Source organism: Panthera onca, chromosome D3 (genome assembly GCF_046562875.1).
Source record: "Panthera onca isolate mPanOnc1 chromosome D3, mPanOnc1 haplotype 2, whole genome shotgun sequence".
Taxonomy (NCBI): domain Eukaryota; kingdom Metazoa; phylum Chordata; class Mammalia; order Carnivora; family Felidae; genus Panthera; species Panthera onca.
In genome coordinates this window covers 72676829-72702274 of record NC_138350.1, presented here as the reverse complement: position 1 = coordinate 72702274, position 25446 = coordinate 72676829, and the positions used below count along the sequence as shown (strand labels likewise).

General features: G+C 39.7%; 1 protein-coding gene and 1 long non-coding RNA gene across 2 annotated transcripts; both read right to left on the bottom strand.

Moving 5' to 3' along the window:
* Positions 1-711: 711 nt before the first annotated feature.
* LOC145712996 (uncharacterized) lies at positions 712-10758 on the bottom strand. The gene is made up of 3 exons (XR_014135896.1): positions 9792-10758; positions 7512-7669; positions 712-1217 (listed from the first exon to the last, which is right to left on the bottom strand). It is a non-coding gene; the product is annotated as an uncharacterized LOC145712996 (long non-coding RNA).
* A 2174-nt stretch (positions 10759-12932) lies between these two features.
* On the bottom strand, positions 12933-20259 carry LOC132665017 (uncharacterized). The gene is made up of 2 exons (XM_060611803.3): positions 20188-20259; positions 12933-13817 (listed from the first exon to the last, which is right to left on the bottom strand). The coding sequence occupies exons 1-2, from the start codon at positions 20242-20244 to the stop codon at positions 12933-12935; spliced, it is 942 nt and encodes a 313-aa protein (XP_060467786.3). The 5' UTR covers positions 20245-20259.
* Positions 20260-25446: the final 5187 nt, after the last annotated feature.

Sequence of the window (25446 nt, the reverse complement as noted above, 5' to 3'; positions counted from 1 at the left end):
ATAGATATTAATACCATTAAGTGAAATAGCTGAAGAAAAATTTGAATGGAGGTATGAGCTTGATGCCATCTGAATCTATAAATAAACCTAACATCACAAAAAGTACAAAACCAGACTTAATATGTGACACATGATTTCATGCAGTAAAATGAACACAGTGAACACACATAAATTATTCTTGTCTCTGGTTCGCAGGAAATAGAGTATAAAGAAACAGATCAAAATATATCATGAAGGAGCAAGCAACTCAATCCTGAATGTGGCATATTCTACACAGCAAATGACCTAGTGTCTTCAACAAATTAATGACATCTAAAAGAGAGAGAGAGATGTTTTCACTCTTAGGTGGATCCTGAGAAACGTAACAGAAACCCATGGGGGAGGGGAAGGAAAAAAAAAAAAAAGGAGGTTAGAGTAGGAGAGAGCCAAAGCATAAGAGACTCTTAAACACTGAGAACAAACTGAGGGTTGATGGGGGGCGGGAGGGAGGGGAGGGTGGGTGATGGGTATTGAGGAGGGCACCTTTTGGGATGAGCACTGGGTGTTGTATGGAAACCAAGTTGACAATAAACTTCATATATTGAAAAAAAAAAAAGATCGACATAGCAAAAAAATAATAATAATAACATAAAATAAAAGAGAGAGAAGGGGGAAAATGTTTTAGGCTAAAAGAGATACAGATACGTAACAATCCAAGTAATATGTAGATTTTATTTAGATCCAATCTTGAACTATTTGTTAAAAAAGAAGTCAGAGTCCAGAGTCCTGAAGGAAAGGCATCCAGACAGACTTAGAGGCTGGACTGGGGTCCGAACGTGAGGCAGGTCACCACAGAGCAGAGCCCTGAGTCCTGGAATGCTGACTGTGCACCTCCACTGTGAAATGGGCATAGTTCACGTGCCATATGCTATTCCATATAAATATCATTATGTCTTTATAACATTGCATATGTCCATGTGTATATACATACACATAGTATACATATACTGAACCAAGGGCACTGCCATGGGCACAACACTGGAAAAGCAAGCAGTGTTGTCACAAACATTACCTGTCCTTGTTGGAACTGCCTTTTGGGGAATTTCAAGTATTCAAAGGTTTCTGGGTTGGTGCAAGAAACAGTGACAATGGTACAAACCACACCGGTGACCTCTCTTGATGGTGGAAACTGATATGCTGAACTGTGGGCTTCATGGTCATTTGGACTCTGGAAATATCTACAGGAAGAAAACAATGAGACAAACTGAAAGAAAAAGAAGCCACCACGATGAATTTTGAAGTGAAATTATTCTGAAAATTCTAAACAAGCTTGTGACACGTCATGAGATTATTAGAAGATCAGTATTTAAAACAAGATTTCTTTACAGAATCAGCCAATGCCACATTTTATTTTATGAATAAATAAAATTTTCAAATAATATTTCATTTCAAAATAATTAAATCTGGTCACATCATTACCTTTTCTTATTTTAAATACTTTATTAATATTTTGGGGTCAAGATTACACACCATCAAATGATTATAACATGACATTTCTTTATTAAATATCTCCATGTTTCTTTTTTTCTTCTTTTTTAACGTTTATTTATTTTTGAGACAGAGAGAGACAGAGCATGAACAGGGGAGGGGCAGAGAGAGAGGGAGACACAGAACTGGAAACAGGCTCCAGGCTCTGAGCTGTCAACACAAAGCCCGACGCGGGGCTCGAACTCACGGACCGTGAGATCATGACCTGAACTGAAGTCGGGCGCTTAACCGACCGAGCCACCCAGGCGCCCCAATATCTCCATGTTTCAAGCGTATAGGTGCATCCTATACAGTTGTCCTACCACAGAGCTTTTATGAGGTATAGAAATAAATGCTTATAGATCATCAGAGCTAAAAGGGACTAACAACTTGCCTAAAGCAACCTCTGCCAGTTATTTTTGAAATAACAATTCTGAAACTAAAAGTGGTTCAGAGACTTGCCCTTAATGACACAGTGTAAAAAGTGCGGGCCGTCCAATTGTCTCTCGCATCTGTTATAAATTAAGAAGTATTTGAAATAGTTTTTAAACTGTTAAAAATGATACACTATAGCACTCAGCGACATACTATATGAATAGAAATAAAAGATTTGTAATTGCCAATGAGTAGTTGATGAGTTTTCCTTAATAACTAGAGGTATTCATTCCTTTGTGTGTGTTTTGTTTAACATTTATTTATTTTTGAGACACAGAAAGCAGAGCACAAGCAGGGGAGGAGCAGAGAGAGAGACAGACAGACAGAATCCAAAGCAGGCTCTAGGCTCTGAGCTGTCAGCACAGAGTCCAACATGGGGCTTGAACTCATGAACCATGAGATCATGACCTGAGCCAAAATAGAACACTTAACCAACTGAGCCACCCAGGCACCCCTGTTTTATTTTTGAGAGAAGGAGAGCACATTCATGAGCAGGGGAAAGGGGTGGCAGGGAGAGAGAGAGAGAGAAAGAGAGAGGGAGAAAATCTTAAGCAGACTCAATGATCAGCATGGAGCCCAACATGGGCTCAATCCTACAACCCTGAGATCATGACCTGAGCCGAAATCAAGAGTTAGACAGTCAACCGACTGAGCCACCTGGCGTCCCCATTCATTTTTTGAAGTTAAAAAAGTTAATAGAATTTCCTATAAAGACTGAATATAAGACTCAAATAAATAAGCTATCAAAATGGAAAAACAAATTCACTGGCTGTTTTCCAAGAGGATTCAATATTCACCATATATTTTCCATGTCCTTTCTCCATTCTTGAACACTGACTACCACATACTTAACTCCAGGAACAATTTTCAATTTGGTCATTGCTCTTTATATCTGAAATGTTAAGAAATAATTGAGTTGGTGGATATTACTATGTTATCAACTATGACACAACTAAGATGAACTAAATTAAGTAATAAGCTGTTATTCCCCAATATTCACCTAAGAGGAAGAAGTAAGGCAATAATTAATACAAAAAACAAGATAACCAGTCTTGTCTCTGGAGCTATTGTAACTTTCCTCCTGGGCCTCCAGACAGTAAAATTCTCAAATTATAGGTCATATTCTTCTACCTTTTAGCAACATTCCTCATTTACTTTTCCCTCTAACTTTGGGGACATCTCCATGAAAAATTCTGGAGCAGGTGGCATTTACCACTGCCTTCTTTCCAACAAAGCATGGCCACCTTCCCTCCCATTTTTGGCATCTTCTCTAGGGATCCATAGTTCTCTGTTCATTGGGCTTTCACATTTTCAGACTTTCCTCCCTTGCTCTAAACCTTTCCAGAAAAGAAAGGTTTCCAAAGCAGGAAAGGCTTTTCTGCTCCCTCAGCTTCCAGAAAAATGTGGCACTATCCTGAGCTCACTTCCTCAGGGCCCCAACTCTGAGAGCTGGTGAGTTTGATATACAAATAACTGTTAATATGCCCACCAAGGTCCCCCATCTTTCAGAAGGGCACTAAGAAATGTAGTACAGGGGAACTTAATTAAGCAAGGATCTTCCAACATCTTCATACTTAATCTTCATACTTCAAAGGCAACCTCTGCTTTACACAAGTAGGGGTGTTCTTGTTACTCAGCAAAACCTAAGTGGCGAGGGCTGGAGTTTAGAAATAACTGTCAATTTAAAAGCTAACAGTCAGCATCCAACACAAGTACCCAGGGAGATCTCACAAAAGTGGCACAGAAAGTTCTTGGTGAAGAACGGTCTCTGAAGGGGGGGATGGGTGAAGTAGGTGAAGGGGATTAACAATGCACTAATAAAAAATAAATGGCATAGGAATAACATAAGTTTTTAAAAATGACTCTTAGACAGTGAGTAATCAAAAACTAATTCAAAAGTAATTTTCTTTTATGATAGATGTATCATTAGCACTAATTGAGGAGGCAGAGATCTATCTAATTTAATACAGCTCAATCTTCCAATGATAGAGCTCAGACATGTAGGCGACCATCTATTCTAACCCTGACATTCACAACTGAAAACATCTAGGCTCCAAGAGAAGTGACACAACCAGTACAATAATCATGGTCAGAAGCTCTCTGTTGTCTTTCAAGCTAGGAGCCACCTATTTGTCCCAGCCCAGGATGAAGGGCAGAAGTCCATTAAAGGGTCCATTAGATCTCCTTTTGAAAACAAAGAGAAGCAAGTAAATCCAAGCCCAGAGTTGGAAAGGGATAGGATATTTTTGGAATGCTCATCCCTGGGTCTCACACCAGACTAAGGAAATCTGAAGGGGTGCTGTATGCTGCTTAGACAACTCATATACACCCAAGTCTGAGAACATCTAGTTTAGAAAATGTTTTAAAGAGAATTCCCTGAGACATTTAGGAAGAAATAGTTTGTGTATGTGAAAAATAACCCTAAGTTTTCAAATTATGTGGCTAATGTTTGTTTATTCATTCAACATATGCCAGGCATTATGCTAGATGTTAAGTGAACAAACAACGGCTCAGCCCTTTTGAAGCAGTACCAGAGAGGGGTGTGTGTGTGCATGAGTGTGTGTGTATGTGCATGTCTGTGTGTGCACGTGCTTGCGTGTGTGCATGTGTATGTGTGTGTATGTGTGTGGCTTAACCTTTTCAAAGCCTTATCATAAATGTATTTGCTATTGTTAGCTGGCGAGTTCTAATTTGAATCAACCAAAACAGTGTCGTTACTTGTAAAATATACTGGCGATGAAAACATTATGGAAGAGGGGAGAAACTGGGGGAAAGATTGGTCCCAAAATCAGTATAACACGATGCCTGCCAAAAAATGAATCTTGGGGCTGCAGGCTATAAAAATCCATGTGACTGGAACATTTCAATCATGCTGAACATTGATAGTAATATCAGCAAACAAATGATACTGCACTTGAAATGACCACAAATTAGGCTTTTTTTCCAGGCTGCATACATGTTAGACACACTACTAGTTATCCCTAATTACCATTCTCTCTTTCACTTTCCTAATAGGCAAACCCCAAAGTTTTTAGCTGGGTTCATGCCTGCCAACACTAGAGGCTACACTACCCAACTACCCATGTAACAAGGTGTGACCTTATGACTGAATTCTGGCCCAAGGCACGAAAGCAGAAGATAGGTATACAACTCCTGGGTTGTGTCCTTAAGAGCAAGGGGTATGCCCTTCTTTTCCCATTTCCCTTCCCTTTTGTGTGACTATAGATCGGCGAGTGAGCCATCCAATAACATAGAGATTAGGGCAATATTCTATGACCAGAAGAGCAGCGAGCTGAAACAAACCTTGGACCCCTAACTCCTTAATAATGGAGAGCTATATAACATAGGTAAATATGGAGAGCTTCTATAACAGCTGAATTATATCCCTCATAATACGCTATCTTACGATGATATGGAGACATATCTCGATTTGGCCCTGGAGTACCATAACCAGAGAGTAGACAAAATTGTGCATCTATAACTTATTTGGATAGCCTACAGAGGAGTAAGTAAGTTCTGATACTTGTGTGTAACTGAAATGTTCCAGTTTCAAAATGCCTAATTAATTAAGTTAATTTCAAAACAGTGAAAAGATATGTTACTATGAAATTCATATGATCTCTGTCTTCTCAAGGAACACTCCTTATGCAGGTATTACTTACTACCTTACTCAAGAAGCAGAACACATCTGGTTTAACATAAGAGAGCCTATGGGTAAATCCAGGATTGTCACTTTGCCCAACATCAGGGGTGCTTTTGCATCTTGTCTTGTGAAAATGGTGGCTCTTGCAATTAGGTTTCAAATTATCTTCATAGTCATATTTTCTATAACTGGGTATATTTCATAGCAAAGGATATTCCCTACGAAGATTCTTCAACCTCCGGTGAATTTTCAGCTACAAGAATTTGGCAACCTTACTAAGTTAATCCAGTAGTGAAAGTGTTTTGTATTTGGCCATTCTTTAGACAAAAGAACTGGGTGGTTTCTTTCAAATTCATCTATTAATGCTATGTCTGATAGCTTTATTTTCACCCACAAGAAAAACTCAACTTAAATTCCACTTTGGTCTGAGGTCAGTTAAAACATCTTTGGTCCACTAATTGGCTGTGTCCAGTCCATTCTCTTATTTTTGGCAATTTTCAGGTAAAAGGATCGTTTTAGTTCATACCAGACAAGACATTTAAAAATATAGTGCAGTTAGTTGAATCATATTATTCAACTAATTTAAATGTATGAAAAAAATCATTACAAACATATACCAAGGGTACAAAGACATTTTCAACAATGCTTTCATAATTGGTATTTAGTCTATTAGTCCTTTGCATAAAATCATTAAATGTAGAAGTTAGGGACGCCTGGGTGGCTCAGTTGGTTAAGCATCCTAATCTTGATCTCAGTTCACGTCTTGATGTCAGGGTCGTGAGTTCAAGCCCCACATTGGGCTCCATGCTGAGTATGGAGCCTACTTTAAAAGAAAATGCAGATGTTTAAAAAAGAACAATTTTATGTATTCTTTCATGTGATTATAATAAAAGATAAGGGTAGCTCTCTTTTACTCAATTTGATTCTCAATATCTATGGCAGATGTCATCTCAACAAATTAGAATTAAATGAAGGGTTAGTTAAGTAACATCTTGGACCAACAAGATTATCCGTACTACTCAACATAGAACCAAGCAACTGTCTGACCCATATCGGTGATTTTTTTTCTAATCTACATTACTCTACATTCCATTCTAAGTCTACTTAAAAACATCAAATGCATTTTTATTGGTAGAATATTAGAAGGGTTCATTCAATAAATGTTTATAGAGAATGTACTACTACCAGACATTTTTGTGGGCGATGGGGATTTATACAGCAGTAAGTAAAACAGACAAGTGCTTGTCCTATTAGAGTTCCCATTCTAGTCTTATTACAGCCTGCACTACTTGTAACATTTGACTTGTGATTCCAAATTTCAAAGTTTATTTTATTTTTTTTAAGGTTTATTCATTTCTCAGAGACAGAGAGACAGAGCATGACTGGGGGAGGGGCAGAAAGAGAGAGAGGGAGACACAGAATCTGAAACAGGCTTCAGGCTCCAAGCTGTCAGCACAGGTCCCGATGCGGGGCTTGAACTCACGGACCTGAGCCGAAGTCAGATGCTTAACCAACTGAGCCACCCAGGTGCCCCACAAATTGCAAAGTTTATTTAAATAACAGTTGTGCTTATGGGGAGCCTGGGTGGCTCAGTCGGTTGAGCATCCAGTTTCGGCTCAGGTTATGATCCCCTGGTTTGTGAGTTCGAGCCCTGCGTCAGGCTCTGTGCTGACAGCTTGGAGCCTGGAGCCTGCTTCAGATTCTGTGTCTCCCTCTCTCTCTCTGCCCCTCCCCTGCTCATGCTTTGTGTGTGTGTGTGTGTCTCTCTCTCTCAAAAATAAATAAACATTAAAAAATTTTTTTTAGTAATAATAGTTGTGTTTCATTGCGAATAACACTCTGCTTTTATAAATGCATACATCATGTTTGAGTTAAAAGGACCCCAGACATCTAGGTCAAACTCCAGTGAATGAAAGTGAACTCTTACCCCACTCTCTGTGTGCCACTTGCAGTGATCAGGGAGTCCAGCCATTTTCTAGGGTTCAATATTCCTTTCTGGGTTGACTCTCCTGCGACATCATTCTTCTCTATGTTGAGTCAAAGTCTTCCTCTCAATAACTTCAACTTGTTTACCCTGGTTCTTTTCTTTAAGGAGAGAGATGAAATACATCAAATTCTTCTCCCACATAAAGCTTAGTTATTTTGGCACCGCATCGCGTCCCTCGTCGTTCATGTGTGTGTGTTTAACCTACTTCTTAGGAGGCAGAAGGGAGTCATCTGATTATTCTTTTTAATGTGCGAGAGTTTGAAAAAAAAGCATCATAGCACCATCTATTGCTGCAACATGTCACTACAACGTCCTAAATGAGTCTTGACACCTGCTGCATCAGCCATCTGGACTCAATAGGGCATATGTAGTGATTTGTCTCTTAGAATGTGAAATGGGCACACAGATGCTCAATGTAAAATTCTTTACGTCTCTTTGTGTATTTGAAGTATTTCCTAGTTTGAAAAACAGCATGGCTACAACATAGCAAGTGTTATATAAGCGAGCACACAATGATGTTTGAGGGATAAGCAGGGGCTAAACTTAAGGTCTCATGGGGCATGTTAAGTTTTAGCGACTTTCTCTCTGTAATACCATCAGCACTTACTTAAGCCTATCAATTACCAAAAATTTAAATAACAGAATCCAAATTTGTAAGTTTATTACCATCTGCATTGCTATTTTCTTTTTTATGAATTTTCTCCAGCATTTCGGCAGATAGGCCTAAGTACATGTTTACTCAAAGTATTTAGTTGGGTGTCTTTATAATGTCACTGTAAAAAAGAGTAGAAAACAAAATTTTAATTGAAAACAGTGATAACACATCTGTTAATATTCCTTAAAAACCAAAATGATTTAATAGAAAATGAGGGGCACCTGGGTGGCTTAGTGAGTTAAGGGTCCAATTCTTGATTTCGGCTCAGGTCATGATCTCATGGTTCATGAGACTGAGCCCCACGTGAGTCTCTGCACTAAGCATGGAGCGTGCTACAATTCCCTCTGTCTCTCTCTGCCCCTCTCCTGCTGTGCTCTCTCTAACATAAATTTTTAAAATAAAGAGAAAATCAAAGGAAAATAATTTCACACAATCTAAAAAGAAAATGTGGTACTGGCACTTGGGTGGCTCAGTTAGTTAAGTGTCCAACTCTTGATTTCAGCTCAGGTCATGGATCTCGAGGTTCATGGGATCGAGCCCCACAACAGGCTCTATGCTGACAGCATGGAGCCTGCTTGGGATTCTCTCTCTCCCTCTCTTTCTGTCCCTCCCCACTCTTAGGTGGGCACATGTGTGCTCTCTCTCACAAAACAAACATTTTAAAAATAAAATTTAATACACAAATGTATTTAATATACCCTTACCATATAGAATGTTCTTTCTCTATTACATATGGAATTTGTGTATTAAAGACTAAAACTTCAGAATAAAAGACTATACTCACAGTAACCTTTTATTTAATCATAATAGGTTTTCAACATAAATACATACATTGGATTTACTTTGTGTGAAAACTGTACTAAAAATTCAAAAAAATAGACACTCTCCACATTAAATGATCAGGTCTAAGAAATGATAATATTAATGTTTTGGGAGTGAAATTCATTATCATTATGATGATAGTTGAACTGGTCATTAAGAAAATCTTGTGTTAGAAGTAGTTATGTTGGTAACTGTTATAGTTATATGTTGGCAGTTATTGGCCATGGAACCACCTATGGTACGAATAATAGATACAGGTTCTGAAGTGGGGGTGATAATAGTGGATGTTAGGATTTAATTTGCAGGCCTCCTAACTACAGCTGCAATGGAAGAGGTCATTATGAATCTGCCATTTCTGAGTGATGGTGTGACTTACTGGCTTTACTGGAAATACCGGCAGCATTAGTTCAGAGGAGTAAGTAATGGAGAGTTTGAGTAACATGCCCGTACAGATTATAGTGCTTATAGATTCAGGTGAAAGGTACTGAAGGGTTTGGTGAAGTTTTGTCTGTTGTAGGAGTACATACGGTAGAAATGGAAGTGTAGAAACGGTTTGCGTAGAAATGGTAGTATGACTGTAAGACTGACTGATGCAGTGCCTTCTATCATGAAATTTCAGTAGAAGTTATGGTGCCAGCATGCTTCATTAATGTAATGCTATTATTGTGGCTAAGGACTTATTTGAAGGGGTGGGGCAATGGCTAGCTGTATGGCGATAGATTATTTAAAATTTGTGGTTGTACCTTCCATTAGCAGGTAATGTTGGTCATAGATCATACATTCAGCTAAAGTCACTATGGTGTTGTGATGGGAAAGTTCGTTGAGTTGGTAGCATGCGTAGTTATTTTATTTATACTTGAGGTGGTGGCAGTGGAGATCAAAGGTGATGTTTTAGTGGAGTCAGAAAACAGACTAGATTCAGTCATTGAAGTGGAGGTGGCTCTGGCAAATGAGGTAAATTCAGTCGAGAAGCCAGGAGGAGTACCTAGAAATCCTGTCAAACTGATGGTCATCATAGGTCCATTTGAAACAGGAATGATTCAGATCTTACTGAAAGTTGTTGGATGATTTATGTAGCTGTACCTTCAGTGGTGGTGGGAGGGACTGCCAAGGTGGATTGGAAAGAGCTGAACTGGTACTGTAATCTGATAGCAGAATTTTCAGTAAAAGTTATAACAGTCATAGATTCAGTTAATACAGTCCTGGTAGAAATGGCCGTGGGCACAACCAAAATGATAACAGCAGTTGTGGTGATACGTTCCGTTGAAAGACAATGCTTGGAATTACGGTGGTGGGTTCAGCTGAATAAAAGGTGTTGCCGTTGTGCTTATGAGAAGATGAAGCGGCGACTGCTGTGGTGGTTACAGATTCGATACAAGCAACAGTGGTGGCCACTGTGGTTCTAGCCTCGGTGGCGGTACCGGCAATCATTGTGGTAGTGGGTTCAGTAAAAGCAGTGGCTATTGCTGTGGTTGTAGGTTCAGTCGAGGCAGCAGTACTGGCTGTTGTGGTTGCAGCCTCTGTGGTAGTACCACTCGCAGTCACTGCAGAAGCAGTTCAGTGGAAGTGGCGGCAGTTCCTGGGGTTGTAGGTTCAGGAGAGTGGTATAAAGTGTAGCGGTGACTGTGGTGGTCATAGGTTCGTTAGAAGTAGCAGTGGTGGCTGTTCTAGTTATAGCTTCCGTGGTCATGCTGGCAGACATTGTAGTAGCTGGTTAAGATTAAGTGGTGGCTGCTGTGGGGGTCATAGGTCTCGCAGAAGCACTGACAGTGGCCATGGTGGTCACAGGCTCAGTAGAAGTTGTAGTGGCAACCATGGTGGTTGTAGCCTCAGGGGTAGTGCTGGCAGTCGTCGTGGTAGTCAGTTCAGATGATGTGGTGGCCATAGTGGTGGTTGTAGGTTGAGTAGAGGCAGGATTGGTGGCTGTGGTGGTTGTAAATGCAGAAGTGGTAGTGGTGGCCGTGGTGGTTGTAATTTTGGTAGAAGTTACAGTGGTGGCTGTAGCCTCAGTGGTAGTGCTGGCAGTTACTGTGGTAGTCAGTTCAGATGCTACAGTGACTGCTGTTATGGTGCTAAGTTTGGTAGAGGCAATAGTGGTGGCTGTGGCAGTTGTGGGTTCATTAGAGGTTGTAGTGGTGGCTATGGTGATTGTAGGTTTGGTAGAAATTATAGTAGTGGCCATGGTGGTTGTAGGCTCAATAGCCACAACTGTGGGTGCGATGGTGATTATAGGTTCGGTAGAAGTTGTAGTGGCGCCCACAGTCATTATAGGTTCAGTAGAAGTGGTACTGGTGGCCGTGGCGGTTGTACCCTCAGTGGTAGTGCTGGCAATGGTTGGGGTAGCCAGTTCAGATGAAATGACGGCTGTGGTGGCTGGTGGTTGTAGGTTCAGTAGAAATGGTAGTGGTGGCCCTGCCGGTTGTAAGTTTGGTAGAAATTATAGTGGTGGCTGTGGTGGTTTCAGGTTCAGCAGAAGTTATACTGGTATTTGTGGTGGTTGTAGCCTCAGTGGTAGTGCTGGCAGTTATTGTGGTGGTCCGTTCCAATGAAGTGGTGGCTAATGTTGTGGCAGTAAGTTCAGTAGAGACATAGTGGTGGCTATGGCAGTCGTGGGTTCGGTAGAGGTTGTGGTGAGGGCTGTGGTGGTTGTACCTTCGGAGGAAGTTATAGTGGTGGCCATGGGGGTTGTAGGCTCAGTAGAAGTTACATCGATGGCCATGGTGGTTATAGGTTTGGTAGAAGTACTAGTGGCTGTGGGTAGAAGTAGTAGTGGCTGTGGGTTTTGGTGGAAATTGTGGTGGTGGCCATAGTGGTTGTAGGTTCAGCAGAAGTTATAGTGGTGTCTATGGTGGTTGTGGCCTCAGAGGTAGTACTGGCAATTATTGTGGTAGTCAGTTCAGATGCTGAGGTGGCTGGTGTGGTGGCTCTAGGTTCAGTAGAGACAACAGTGGTGGTGGCCATAGCGGTTGTAGGTTTGGTAAATGTTGTAGTGTTGGCCGTGGTGGTTGTAGGTTAGGTAGAAGTGGTAGCAGTGGCCTTGACGGTTGTAGCCTCAGTGGTATTGCTGGCAGTTACTGCGGTGGTCAGTTCAGATGCTGTGGTGGCTGCAGTTGTGGCTTTAAGTTCAGTAGAAACAACAGTGGTGGCTGTAGGGGTTGTAAATTTGGTAGAAGTTGTAGTCATGGCCGTGGTGGTTGTAGGTTCAGTAGAAGTTGTAGTGGCTGTGTTAGCTGTGGCCTCGGTGGTAGTGCTAGCAGTTATTGTGTAGTCAGTTCAGAGGAAATGGTGGCCATAGTGGTTTTTGTAGGTTTGGCAGAGTCAGTATTGGTGGCCATGGTGGTTACAGGTTCAGTAGAAGTTGTAGTGGTATCTGTGGTGGTTGTAGCTTCAGTGTAGTGCTGGCAGTTACTATGGTGGTTGGTTCATACGCTGTGGTGCCTGCTGTGGTGGTGGTGAAGTTTGGTAGAGACAATAGTGATAGCTGTGTTGGTTGTAGGTTCATTAGATATAGTGGCAGCCATGGTGGTTGTAGGTTCAAGAGAAGTTTTAATGGTATCTATGGTGGTGGTGGCATTAGTGGTAGTGCTAACAGTTATTGTGGTAGTGGGTTCAGATGCCACGGTGGCTGTTGTGGTGGTTATAGGTTCAGTAGAGACAACAGTGGTGGCTGGGCGATTGTAGGCTCAGAAGTGGTTGTAACGGCGGCCATTGTAGTTGTAGGTTCCATAGAAGTTGCAGGTGTGACCATGGTGGTTTCAGGTTCCACAGAAGTTACAGTGGTGGCTGTGGCAGCTGTGGCTTCAGTGGTACCACTGGAAGTTGTGATAGTTGGTACTGATGAGGTGGCAACTGCTCTAGTAGTTGTAGGTTCAGTAGGTTATAGGTTAAGTAGTTGTAGGTTCAGTAATGGTAGCTGTGACGGTCATAGGGTTGCTAGAAGTCGTGGTGGCCATGGTAATAGCAGTTTCAGTAGAAGTTGTAGAGGTAGCCTTGGAGGTGGTAGGTTTAGTAGAAGTTATAGCAGTAGCCTCGGGGGTTGTAGGTACCGCAGACATTATAATGGCAGCTGTGGTGATTCTAGCCTCAGTGTTAGTGCTGGAAGTTTCTGTAGTGGTCAGTTCAGATGAGGCAGTGGCCGCTGTGGTAATTGTGGGTTTGACAGAGAGAGTGCTGGTGACTGTGGTGGTTGTAGGTTCTGTAGAGGCAGGAGTGGTGGCTGTGGTGGTTGTAGGCTCAGTGGTTGTGCCGGTAATCTTTGTGGTAGTGGGTTGAAGTGAATCGGTGACTGTTGCTGTGGCTGCAGGTTCAGCAGAAGCAGGAGGAGTGGTCTTTGTTGTGTTTGCCTCAGTAGCATTGCTGGCAGTCATTGTGGTTTTCGGTTTAGTTGAATTGCTTGTTCCTGCCGTCGTTTTAAGTTCAGTAAAAGTGGGAGAAGTTGCAGTGGTGGCTGTTGCTATGAGAGTGTCAGTAGAAGCAATGGTTTTTGTACTAGTTGGTTCTCTTGAAGTGCTAGCAGTGGTCATAGTGATGGTAGTTGAATCGGATGTGCTGGTAGAATCTGTTACCACAGTATGAACTATAGTTTCAGAACTAGTAGATGAGGTTGTCCCGTGGTTTTGAGGAAGCTGAATAACAATGGAGGTATTATTCTTCCCATTATACACCAGGCACTCTATGAGTACTCCAATTGTTGTTGTTATAGCACAGGCTAAGAGACAAGCCAGGAAGATCTTCCAAAGAGACCAGTCGGTGAAGAAATTTTGTGTCACCTGGAAAGGATTTAAATAAATTACTGCAGATGAAACCAGATGTTTCAAGAAAAACTAATGCCTTCGATAATCCTTTGTATATATAGATTACTTCATTGAAAGGATGTACAAACATAAGATACTATTCTTAATGGTGTCAGTGATATATATTGACTTAATTTTAAGTTTGTATTTAGGAAAGACTTTGTCTTTATACTGTGTTTAATATAGGAACAAAGAAACTTCCACTGACTTTCATGCTTTCTTTTCATATATCTGCATCTCAAAGTAAGAAAACAAATAAATGTCTTCCTGGAAATTCCTTCTTCTTTCCACTATCAAAAGAAGTCTCTATACATGTTGGTGGCTCCTGTATACTGTGACTTGAGGGACCCCAAAGATCTAATTAAGTTTTCTACCCCTTTGGGCATTTCCTAAATTTGTCAGCTTTGGAGCCTTCTACTTTAACAGCATTAATTAATGCCTTATCCAATTTCCTGGCTAACTTTTCACACAGGTTAGTATTTGGCAGCATGAAATTCAGAGTCTGAAAACATTTGTGAAATCCACTTTCTGCTACCACCAGCTATTTTCATTTGGTAAGATGTTTCTGTGACCCTATTCTTTCATTCATCTATAAAAATTTATATCATAAAATTAGCATCAGGATTAACATCAGTAAATTTGCTTTGTAAATTCTAAAGTACTATGCATACATACTTTGTTATTGTAGAGGAAACACTGCGTAGTGTAAAACACGTAAGTCTTGAGATCAGAGAGTCTTTAATTTAAACGCCATACCTCTAATATTCTGAGCATGTTTCTTAATTTGCCTATCAGCTGGACTTATATCAAAATTGGGGATAATAATATCTATCTCAACGTGTTAAGAAAATTAGAACAAGAGGGGCACCCGGGTGGCTCAGTCAGTTGAGCATCTGACTCTTGGTTTCAGCTCAGGTCATGATCTCATGGTTTCGTGAGTTTGAGCCCCACGTCAGGCTCTGCACCAGCAGCACAGAGCCTGCTTGGGATTCTCTCTCTCTCCCTCTCTCTCCCCCCCTCCCCCATTCATACTGTCTCTGTCTCTCTCAAAATAAACTTTTTTAAAAATTGAATAAAATTAAATTAAAAAAAAAGAAAATTAGAATAAGAAATATCCTCCATAATTAGATTTTTGCAGAAGGTAGTACACTGCAGTAATTAAGAGCATAGGCATTGGAGTCTAACAAATTCAGGTTTAAATTTTAATGCCACCTTTCACTGGATGGATGGAGATATGTGGAAATTTGCATTATCATGCAAAGCCTCGATGCCCTCACATGGATAACATCACCTATTTCATAGGGTTGATATAAATAGTAAATAGTAAAACTGAGTGCATAACATTTTCCTAACATTTACTAAATATTCAAAGAAACATTTGGTTTCACTAACTAGCCCATTCTTATCCCTTTTCTCATGACTGAAAATAGATCACTAAAGGAAGCAAACAGAATAGACACCTCTGGAGCATGCCAAGCAGCTCTTGAATGTCCCAAATATGGGACACTGTTTCAGATGATAAACCTCAGTTTGGGTGTTGTGAGTGGTGCTTACTAGGCAATCAGGAGCAGTGCAAAGGCACTGGGTACCAAGGCCAAAGGAATTCAGGGCACCAAATAAGAGAGCCCAGAGATAAATGGTACCTCCTGTCCCATGTCATCTAGGCCTTAGAAAGGAAGTTAGAGGTGAAGGAGAGGAAGGCCTATGCTCGTTTCTTAGATAAAAAAGGCAATTACCATAATTTTCTGTTTGAATCTTCCAAAAAAAAGGAACAAGATTAATGGAAACTCATCTAAAGCAGACTTCAGACCTGTGCTCCAGTGTCATTAATTGCCACCAACCGGCTTTGTGAATTCTTACAAAAACATTCTAAACTTCCACATTGTTTCCCATGTGTGGCTAAGTAAAGGCAGCTAACGTAACTCCGTTCTCTGAATCATCAGAGTCATATTCCCTAAATAATTCTCATCAAAATTAGTCTTCCACAATGTCTCTTAACATAGAGTTTGTCTTCTCTCAATTTGTCACGGTCTCTTCAAACTATTTCTACAGCAGGATTAATCAGAGGAAGGGTGTAGTCCAGAGCTAGAAGCACTGAACCAAATTGCCAAGATCATCAGCAAAATCAAGTTCTTCCCTTGATGGAAAATTTCAGACCTTAAGGTGAAGAAAAGAGAATAACAAGTAACAGTAAGGAATATAGGAAATCTGCTTCTGGACACCAAACCAAGATGGTTCTAAATGGTTTCTGAGTCGAGGTTGAAAACACATGAGGTCACAACCAGGAGGTCAACAGCAGCCCCACAGTCAGGCTGAGAGGAAGGAAGGGAAGGAGAGTGAGACCCGCAGACTAGAGCCCCAGGGCCTTAGCACATGACTTTATCTTCCATTGAGCGAGGGTTACAATGTTATTCACTGCCAATGCAGTTGCTGTCACCATCTACTCAGCCCTCCAAACAAAGGGACCTCAAAACTTTGCTTTATTTCCTTTGACCTTATATATTGTCTCTCTTTTGTTCTATCAAGATCATTAGCTCCTTAAATGATGACCCCCATAAATCTATGCCTTTCGCATTCTCTCTCAGTGACTTGACATGTTCAAAAGATGATGTACATTTTCAAAAGAACAACAGTAATGTTAATTGGTTGGATGTTTCTCCTTCAAACTATTAGATCAATATCATGTGGGTTACATCATAACCCAGAGAAACAGTGTTGCCCCAAACATTACCTGACAATGTTGGAATTCTCTGTTTGGAAATGCTGAGTGTCCAAGGGTCCCTGTGTCAGTGCAGGCACCAGTTAAATCAGTACCAGTCACAGTTACATCACCAGTCACATCAGTTGATGTTGGAAATTGACATGCTGATCTGTGAGCTTCATGGTTTCTTAGGTTCAGGAATGACTGTGCAAAGAAAAGAATGGGGAAAAAAAGAAGCTATTGTATTTGATGCCTGAAGTAATATATTCTGACAAATATAAATCATACTGTTAAATATCATGACATAGCTATTCAAATAAGATCATGTGAACCCTGATTAAAGGAATAAAAGAACACATTCATTATATTTATTCTCAAAACATGGAAATCTAGTGACATCATCCTAAGTTAAATTTAATTATTTTATACAATTATTGAGGTTAAAATCCAGGAATATGCACTATCTTTCATCCTCTTCACATTTAATACATTTGTTAAATATCATTACATTGCAAGCTGGTGTAGGGAGATCATATTAAAAAAAAAAAGTGCCACTATGAAAATTCTAGAGACCTTAAGGCTTATCAAGAACAACTCTTTTGGGTTATGTTCAAAATGAGAAAACCAAGATCTAAAGAGGTGAAGTGAGGTTCTGGATTTAGCAAATTGCAAAAAGCCACTTCTCCCACTACAATAAACAAACAAACAAATGAAGAGCTTTGAAAAAACGGAAGTTAGATTATTTAAAACTTAAAAGAAGAAGCTTTTCCAAAGTTGAATCTTACATCATAGGCCATCTTTTCTGGGGACATTTGTGGAGCCTGAGCATGAGCCTATGGTTCTGACTGCCAAAAGAAGCCAGCAAAACTTTTGATATTCATGTGAGGCTGACCGGACTTATTTGAAAATAAAGGAGCCCCAATGTAAAGTATCTTTAATGTTCCAGGATAGCTCCAGACGCTAGAGGCCTGGGACAGAAAGGCAGAGTCAAGTCTACAGCAGTATCATAGTAAATAGAAGACAAAATCACTGTAGGAGAAAGAGACTTAACCACAAACACAAGACTGGTTTCCCCCCTCAGCACATTTGTCAGACTTTGAGGCTTCTGGAAACAGGAAGCTGAAGAGTTATCTTGAGTCCTCTGAAGATCAGTCTCTCAAAAATATAGGTACAAATATTCTTTAAAGAAAACAGGAGTAAATAAAATCCAAAAATGTATAAAATTCCAAAAATTTAATGACCATTTATGATGAAATTTCTGGGCAAGCTATAGTAGAAGGGACTTTCCATAATATGATAAACAGTAGCTCCATGAAACCTAAAGCTAATGTCATAATTAATGGTGAAATATTTCATACTTTCCCCCATGAATCTGGGAAAAATGCAAGATGTCCACCTTTACCACTCCCATCCAGTATTACATCAGAGGTCTTAGCCAGTGCATTTAGTTATGAAAACAAAATGTGTTAAAATTTAAAAAAAAAAAAAAAAAAAAGAATAATGACATGACTGTGTTTATAGAAAATCCAAAAGAATCTACAAAGAAAATATTAACAAATAAATGAATTAGTGAGGTCACTGGATACATGGTAAGAATACAAAAATCAATTGGATTTCTGTAAAATAGCAAGAAAACATTTGAAATGGAATTTAATGTACCATTTAAAACAACACAAAAATCGGGGCACCTGGGTGGCTCAGTTGGTTAAGCGTCATGATCTCACGGTTAGTGGGTTCGAGCCCCCCCGTCGGTCTCTGTGCTGACGGCTCGAGCCTGGAGCCTGTTTCAGATTCTGTGTCTCCCTCTCTCTCTGCCCCTCCCCCACTCGCACTCTGTCTCCCTCTGTCTCAAAAATAAACAAACATTTAAAAAAAATTAAAACAACACAAAAACATCTAGAAATACATCTAAAAAGAAAAATACTTAATCTCTACATTAAAATCTCAAATGATTGCCAACAAAAATTAAAGAACATCAATATAAAAGATAAAATAAACCATGTTCATGGATTCGAAGAATTTAGATATTAAGATATAAAGTCTCACAAATTAAAATGAAGATTCAATAATCTCCCAGTCAAAACTGCAAAAGTATTTTAGTAAAAATCAATAAGCGGATTCTAAAAATTTATATAGAAATGCAAAGGACCTTGAATAGCCAAGATAACTCGAAGAGCAATGTTTAAGTACTACAAAATTTCAAGGCTATAAAGCTAGAATAATAAAGAGAGTGTAGTAGTGGTACAAGAACGAATAGAGCAATGGAACAGACTAGAGTCCTAAAACACACCCACAAATATAAATCACTTGATTTACCAAAAAAGCATCAATTCAGTAGAGACAGGATGATTTTTACAATTATCTGTACAGAAAAAAAATCTCCATATTGAAAAAAATGTTTAATCCTACTTCCTGCCATATATAAAATGAATTTTAAGTGGATCATAAACCTAAATGTGCAAGTGAAACAATCAAGCTTCCAGATAAAAACATTGGACTTTTTTTTTTTAGTTTATTTATTTATTTTGAGAGAGTGTGCACAAGCACACAAGAGTGGGTGAAGGGACAGAGAGAGACTCCCAAACCAGCTCCCCTTTGTCTGCACAGAGTCTCGTGTCAGGCTCGATCCCACAAACCATGAGATCATGACCTGAGCTGAAATCAAGTTAAGGTGGCTTAACCGACTAAGCCCCCCAGGCACCCCAAGGACCTTCTTATCTGAGTATCTTGACACTATGAAGACACAGGGAGAGAGTTGCAAGGCTAGAAGGACCATGAAGAACATCTTCAGGGGGTGGAAGTGCTGACCTAGAATCAAGAGAACAATTTCTTTGCCTTGTAATTTCCTTGTTAGGGCATGGGGACAAAAATGCTATTCCTCACAAAATGTAACTGTCCGTTCAAACTTGTACTGATCTCACTCAGCACATTTCCACGGCAGTTCCCATTATCAAGGTCTCTACAGACATGCACAGTCACATAAAAGGCAGTCATAAAACACACAGTATGGAACCATTTCTTCTAAAAACATAAATAATAGTCAAATAATATTGTATACAATTGAATTCTAAATATTTCATCTGAATATAGTTCTTTACCAAAAAAAGAAATTCATAAGTAATTGAAGAGGCCAATCTGAAAGATTTACTAGATAGTTTGCAGCTCAGGCTTAGACTTCATTCATAGGATTACCACTGACATTCAAAGACACATAGAAATCTTTGAGCTATGGCAAATCTATACATGACACTAAAAATTTAGGCAGTTAACACAAAAATCTATATGCCACATTTAACAAATATAACTCGTTCATGCAATCAAATGCAGATTTGTTGGCTTATGCTTGAATTATGATAACTGCAGGGATTATGTAAATAGGGTATTAAATTGTTACCCCCAAATTGCCAATATCCTAGATTAATAAATATTAAAATAAATTTCTCAAGCATGTATGTACTGATACGCAGAAATGTTTTATTTTCTAAGCAGTAACAGTATGGCTAAAAATTGGCTCCCATGTAAAACTTGTAAGAATTCCACTTTGGGAAGAACCATGTTGTAATAAAGAAATATTAGAGATGTACACAGATTGGAAACAAGACTCTGGGCCATCAGAACACATCACAGTGATGCCACAATACTCACCGGCTGGTTTTCAGAATGTTCGACATTCACAATGTATTTCCCATGTTTTCTGTCCATTCTTGAACTGCCAGTGTCACAAGCTACCAGAAACATTTTTCTGCCTGTTCACTGCCCTTTATACCTGCAACCTTGAGAAATAATTAAGTTGATTAATATTAAATCCACTATGAGACATCACTGCCAGTGTGGATTAGACTAAATAACAAATCCTTCTTCTTTATAAGGGATCCACCTTAAAGGAAGAAGTGGGGTGTTAAGCAATTACGTAAGAATGCAAGAAAATCCACCTGTATAATTACGCTCTCGGTTCTACTCCACCAGGCAGCCCATCTAGTAGAAAGAGCAACCATAGAATTCTCTCTTCTATCGTATCTGTCACAGAACTCTTCCTTCTGACTTCACGAACAGCTCCAGACAGAACTCCGAAATAAGTGAATGGTGCCATTGTTTCTTTACTAACAAGAAGTGAACGTCTTTCTCCTCTTATTGGCAGCAACTTTTAGGCACTCAGGACCCACTGCTCTTCAAGTCTTGACCTTCACAGGTCTCTCCCGATCTCTGAATTTTTCCAATCCATTCTCTCTGCTTCTGGAAAAAAAAAATCAATCCAACTTGGTTTATACTTCCTTAAACCCTAATTGAATATAGTTAATCTGATGAACAAATCTCTGTAAATGTTTTCAACGGGGTCCCTTCTCTTCCCTTCTGTGGGAACTATCTGGCATAGTTTACCTAGAAGATTACTTCTGATTCTGCTTATAATTTAGTAACAGGCTCTTCTAACTTTTACAAATTATACTCAAACGTAAAGGACTTGTTTTCTTATTGTAGAAGTATCTTTGGCAAGATCTAAAACACAACTGGCAAGAGATCAGTAATTTTTAACCTCAAATGCAAAGTTATCAATCAGTTCCCAACACACGTATCCACAGAATCCCAAATAAAATTGGTACAGAAAGTTGTTTGTGAAGAATAGTGCTTAAAAAAACTAAAAATCTACAAATAACTCCAGTAGTAACTAATCCATAGAAAATTTCTTGTAAACAAAGCAACAAAGTACTCATTTTTTTGTTGTTGAAATGTCTCACATAGCACTTTTTATCTGACAGATTATGTCAGGTTTAAAGATAACAATTACTCAACAATAGAGCAGCAAGAGGTCTGAGAGATCTTGTAAGTTCAGCCTTATCATTTTTAAAAATATTTTTAAAAACTTATTTATTTTGAGAGAGAGAAAGAGAGTGGGGAGGGGCAGAGAAAGGGGGAGAGAGAGAGAATCTCAAGCAGGCTCTGTGCTATCAGCACAGAGACCAATGTGGGGCTCAAACCCACGAACCATGAGATCATGACCTGAGCCAAGATCAAGAGTCAGACGCCCGACCAACTGAGCCACCCAGGGACCCCCAGCCATGTCATTCTAAAGGTGAGGAGATTTGTGTCCAGAGAGGGAAAATGATGCAACCATCTGCGTGGTGCCACCTGGTTTCCTTTTGGTCTGATAACCCCTCCATAACTAGCTTATTAACAGGAACTTCGTAGAAAGATGGACAGCCTCCCAGGAAGTCAAGCAAATGTCTTTTTGAAAACAAGTAAAACAAACATTTCAAAGACCTGGAGTCGGAAAGGATCCTAGAAGGGATGCCTGTTCTAGACCCAGAACCATCTAAGACTGACTAAACAAGACTTTCAGGGACAGGATCTGGGAGTCTGACTTTCTGGCCAAATGTCAAGTAATCCTTATCAAACAATGTTTGAAAAGTAATTTACTAAACAATGATCCCAAGGTGATCATGGGGTATCTTCATATCTTTAGGAAGAAAAGCGTGTATGTGAAGAAACCTCAGTTTTCTTAAATTAAAAAAGGGGTGAGTTTCAATTGCTTATTCATTCAACAATCACTACTGAGTCCCTACTATACCCAAGCATCTGTCATGTGCTGAGTGTTCAATGGCGAATAAAAGACTCAAAATTCTTGCCCTCCTGGAATATAGTAAAACATATATTATGTATTAAAACACTTTTTTGATAATTTCTAAAGGTCTCTTATAAATGCTTCCTTTAGCTATAAGTTTCCATGGAATCCACAGAAGCAAAGTAAAATGGCCCTGGAATCTGCAGAACATAAAAGGTGTGGAAAATCTAGGGGATGGTTTTGTTCTAAGAAGGAGTGGGAGACAGTGCTTTATACCTCCATGCTGAACCCAAGCCAGTGAAACAGTGGCTTCTGAGACTGTACACTTAGAGTGCTCATATAATTTAACACTCCAAACCAAAATACTTTTGAGAGCAAAAGGAAGCAATATCAATAATTTAACTGAACAGAGACAACACTGTTCCATGCAAACTAGGACATGTGGTCACTTAGCTATAAGGAATCCATGTGAATGAGAAGATTCACTAGTACTAAACATAACCACTCAATAAGCCAATGAATTTAAAAATAAATTTAATATCTCTAGTGAACACATACTTCAGTTGAATAAAACACATATGTTACTTGAGTTTTTAACAAAGCTAGTGTGGCTTGGGATGCCTGGATGGCTCAGTTAAGCATCCAACTTTGGCTCAGGTCATGATCTCATGGTCCGTGAGTTCGAGCCCCACTGTCCGTGCTGACAGCTCAGATCCTGGAGCCTGCTTCAGATTCTGTATCTTCCTCTCTCTCTGCCCCTCCCACTCATGCGCGTTCTCCCTCTCTCTCTCTCTCTGTTTCAAAAGTAAACAAACATAAAAAAAATTTTAAGCTAGTGTGGCATTGTGGTACTAAGACACACATATTTAGATAGTTCAGTGGAGTTCTATAAACATTAAGCAGATAAAATTCCACATTACATATCAAGAAGTCACTGACAAAACAGTATCAAGGTTCTACCCTCACTATCGTTAATTAACAGTTGCAAAAGCCAAAGTAAGAATGAATAACAAGCTTATTGGGTACAGATTTTCAGTATAAAATTCAAACTTTCTCTATTTCCAAAGAACACATTGTGTTCTTTTACTACAGCTTAGACCAGCGCCAGAGTAGAGTGCACCTGGGTGATTACAACGTGCAAAGAAACACAGGTAACTCTCCCTGGTATGCTGAGCATCTCCTACTGAAGCTCTTTGATGTCTGCAGAATTTTAAGCCAAAAGAATGTGGAGGTCTATCTATATTAATTGAGAGTGGTCTACAGTCCTTTAACAACCAGCAAATTGTTTTAGCCCAAAGAATGCAGAGCCTGTTAAACACCATCTGTTATAAAATGAACCACGCTCAAGTCTTCAGGCTCAGAGCAAAATTAATGTATTGATCAAGTTACCCACTTCAGACACTTCCATGACTGAAATGTCACTACAATTTGATACTAATCAAAATACTTTCGTATTTCTGCTTCGGTTTCTCAGTGTGATGACGACCAATATGATGGCTCCAGCTCTCTCATCTTAATAATTTTTTTTAGGCCAGGTCATGATTATAGTTCATTAGGTGCTGAATGGCCAAAATGATAACCAAACAGATACCACATTTAAAAGACTTCATTCAGTACAGTATTTAGATTTTAATTTCCTATTAATTTTAACTTGATAATTATTCAAAATAGTATTATAAAAGAAATTTTCAAGCATCAAGTCAAAATCAAACCGATGCTAAGACTGCAAAAAAAAAAAAATGATCAAAGTGGGAAAATGAACAAACTAAAAACTATCTGCATATTTGTTCAAGAAGCTTCCTCTCCTGCCCCGCCCAGCAGGAAACAACTCAAAGAAAACTCAACTCAAAGGGGTTATTTTTCCTTCACATCAAGAGAAGGCTGAGGAGGGTAGCTCAGATACTGATGAGTGGTAAAGAAATAAACATTTCATCCATGTCACTGGGGACACTAAATGGCCACTACTCCACACCTAGGTGGCTTCCAATTCAGCCACATCTGGTCATTAATATTATTAACATTTCTTGTGAAGGGGCACCTCTCCTAGTGCATATCACACTGATCTTATCTAATCCTCCTAATATCCTCCTGAATTAAGTATCATTACCCCATTTTCCTGATGAGCCCTGAGATAAGTTTGTGGCTCCCATTCATCCACCCAAGAAATGGTTATTAAATACTTGCTATATTCACTATGTCACATTAGATGCTGAAAAAAATTGGGGGGACGGAGGAGAGGGAAAGATACTTAGAAACTTAATCTCCAACAGATAAAAAAATATGACCAGAGACTCTGGTGACATCCCTCAGAATATATGAAGGCAGGACAGTTGTTCATTGGCAGCAAGAAAGGAGTGGTGCTAATACTTGTGAGAGGATGGTGGGATTTACACCCAAAATATCAAAGATTTAGAAATTCCTGGGCAGAAGTTACGACTTACTAGCTCTGCAGACTGCCTCTCTGTCTGGGGTTCAGGCAAATGATCAGCATGAGAGAATCCAAACAAAAATATCAGGACTTCTCAACAGGTGCAATTCAATTGGAGAAGGATCAGGAGTTTGAGCATTCGTTGCCATCTATGTCATGATTTGCCTACAGGTAAGCAGGATTCTAGCACCTGGAGAGATGAGACTCCAGTCTTTAGAGATGAGAACGAAAAAAGAAAAAGACAAGGTTTCCAGCTATATTGGGGAACCAGGGGAAACAAGGGGAGACCCAGGAAGATCTCAGGCCTACAGAATGAGCCATAGAGAGAGGACTTAAACTTGTAAACTCTAGTGTCATAATTTGGTTATCAGATCTGGGGCACTACTAAAAATTGGGATGGGCACTGACCCCCACTTCACAATGGACATACTAATCATTCGTGCTGTGAGTGCCTGGGCCCCACGTTTCCTCTCGGCAAACCTCCTCTTCTTTCCACCCCCAGCTTGACTGAGGCACAGTGTCTCCACGGGGTCTCAGGAGGAGTGTCCCCTGCCCTCTGCTTCTCTGTCGCCTCCAGTCCTGCCTCTAAATGGCTCTGGTATCAGTGTTTGTGACTAATTATCTGCGCATCTCTCTTCCTTTTCAAGATTTGAGATCCTCCGGGAAAGGAAGAGTGGAGAGAGTTCGCTTTTCATCCTTATCTCTTAGCTACAAAAATTAGTAAACTGAAGATAAGGAGAAAGTGTAAACACCTGGCATCCACAAAGCCAGGAAATGTAATAGAGAAATTTTTTTTTTCCTCGCTTCCATTTTTGACTGTAACAATTCAGGTTTAAACGACGTGTCTAGTTTGAAAGTCCCTCACCAAGCATAGTGCGAAATGACCTCAAGTCACTTCTTCCCTTCTCTCCTGAGCACC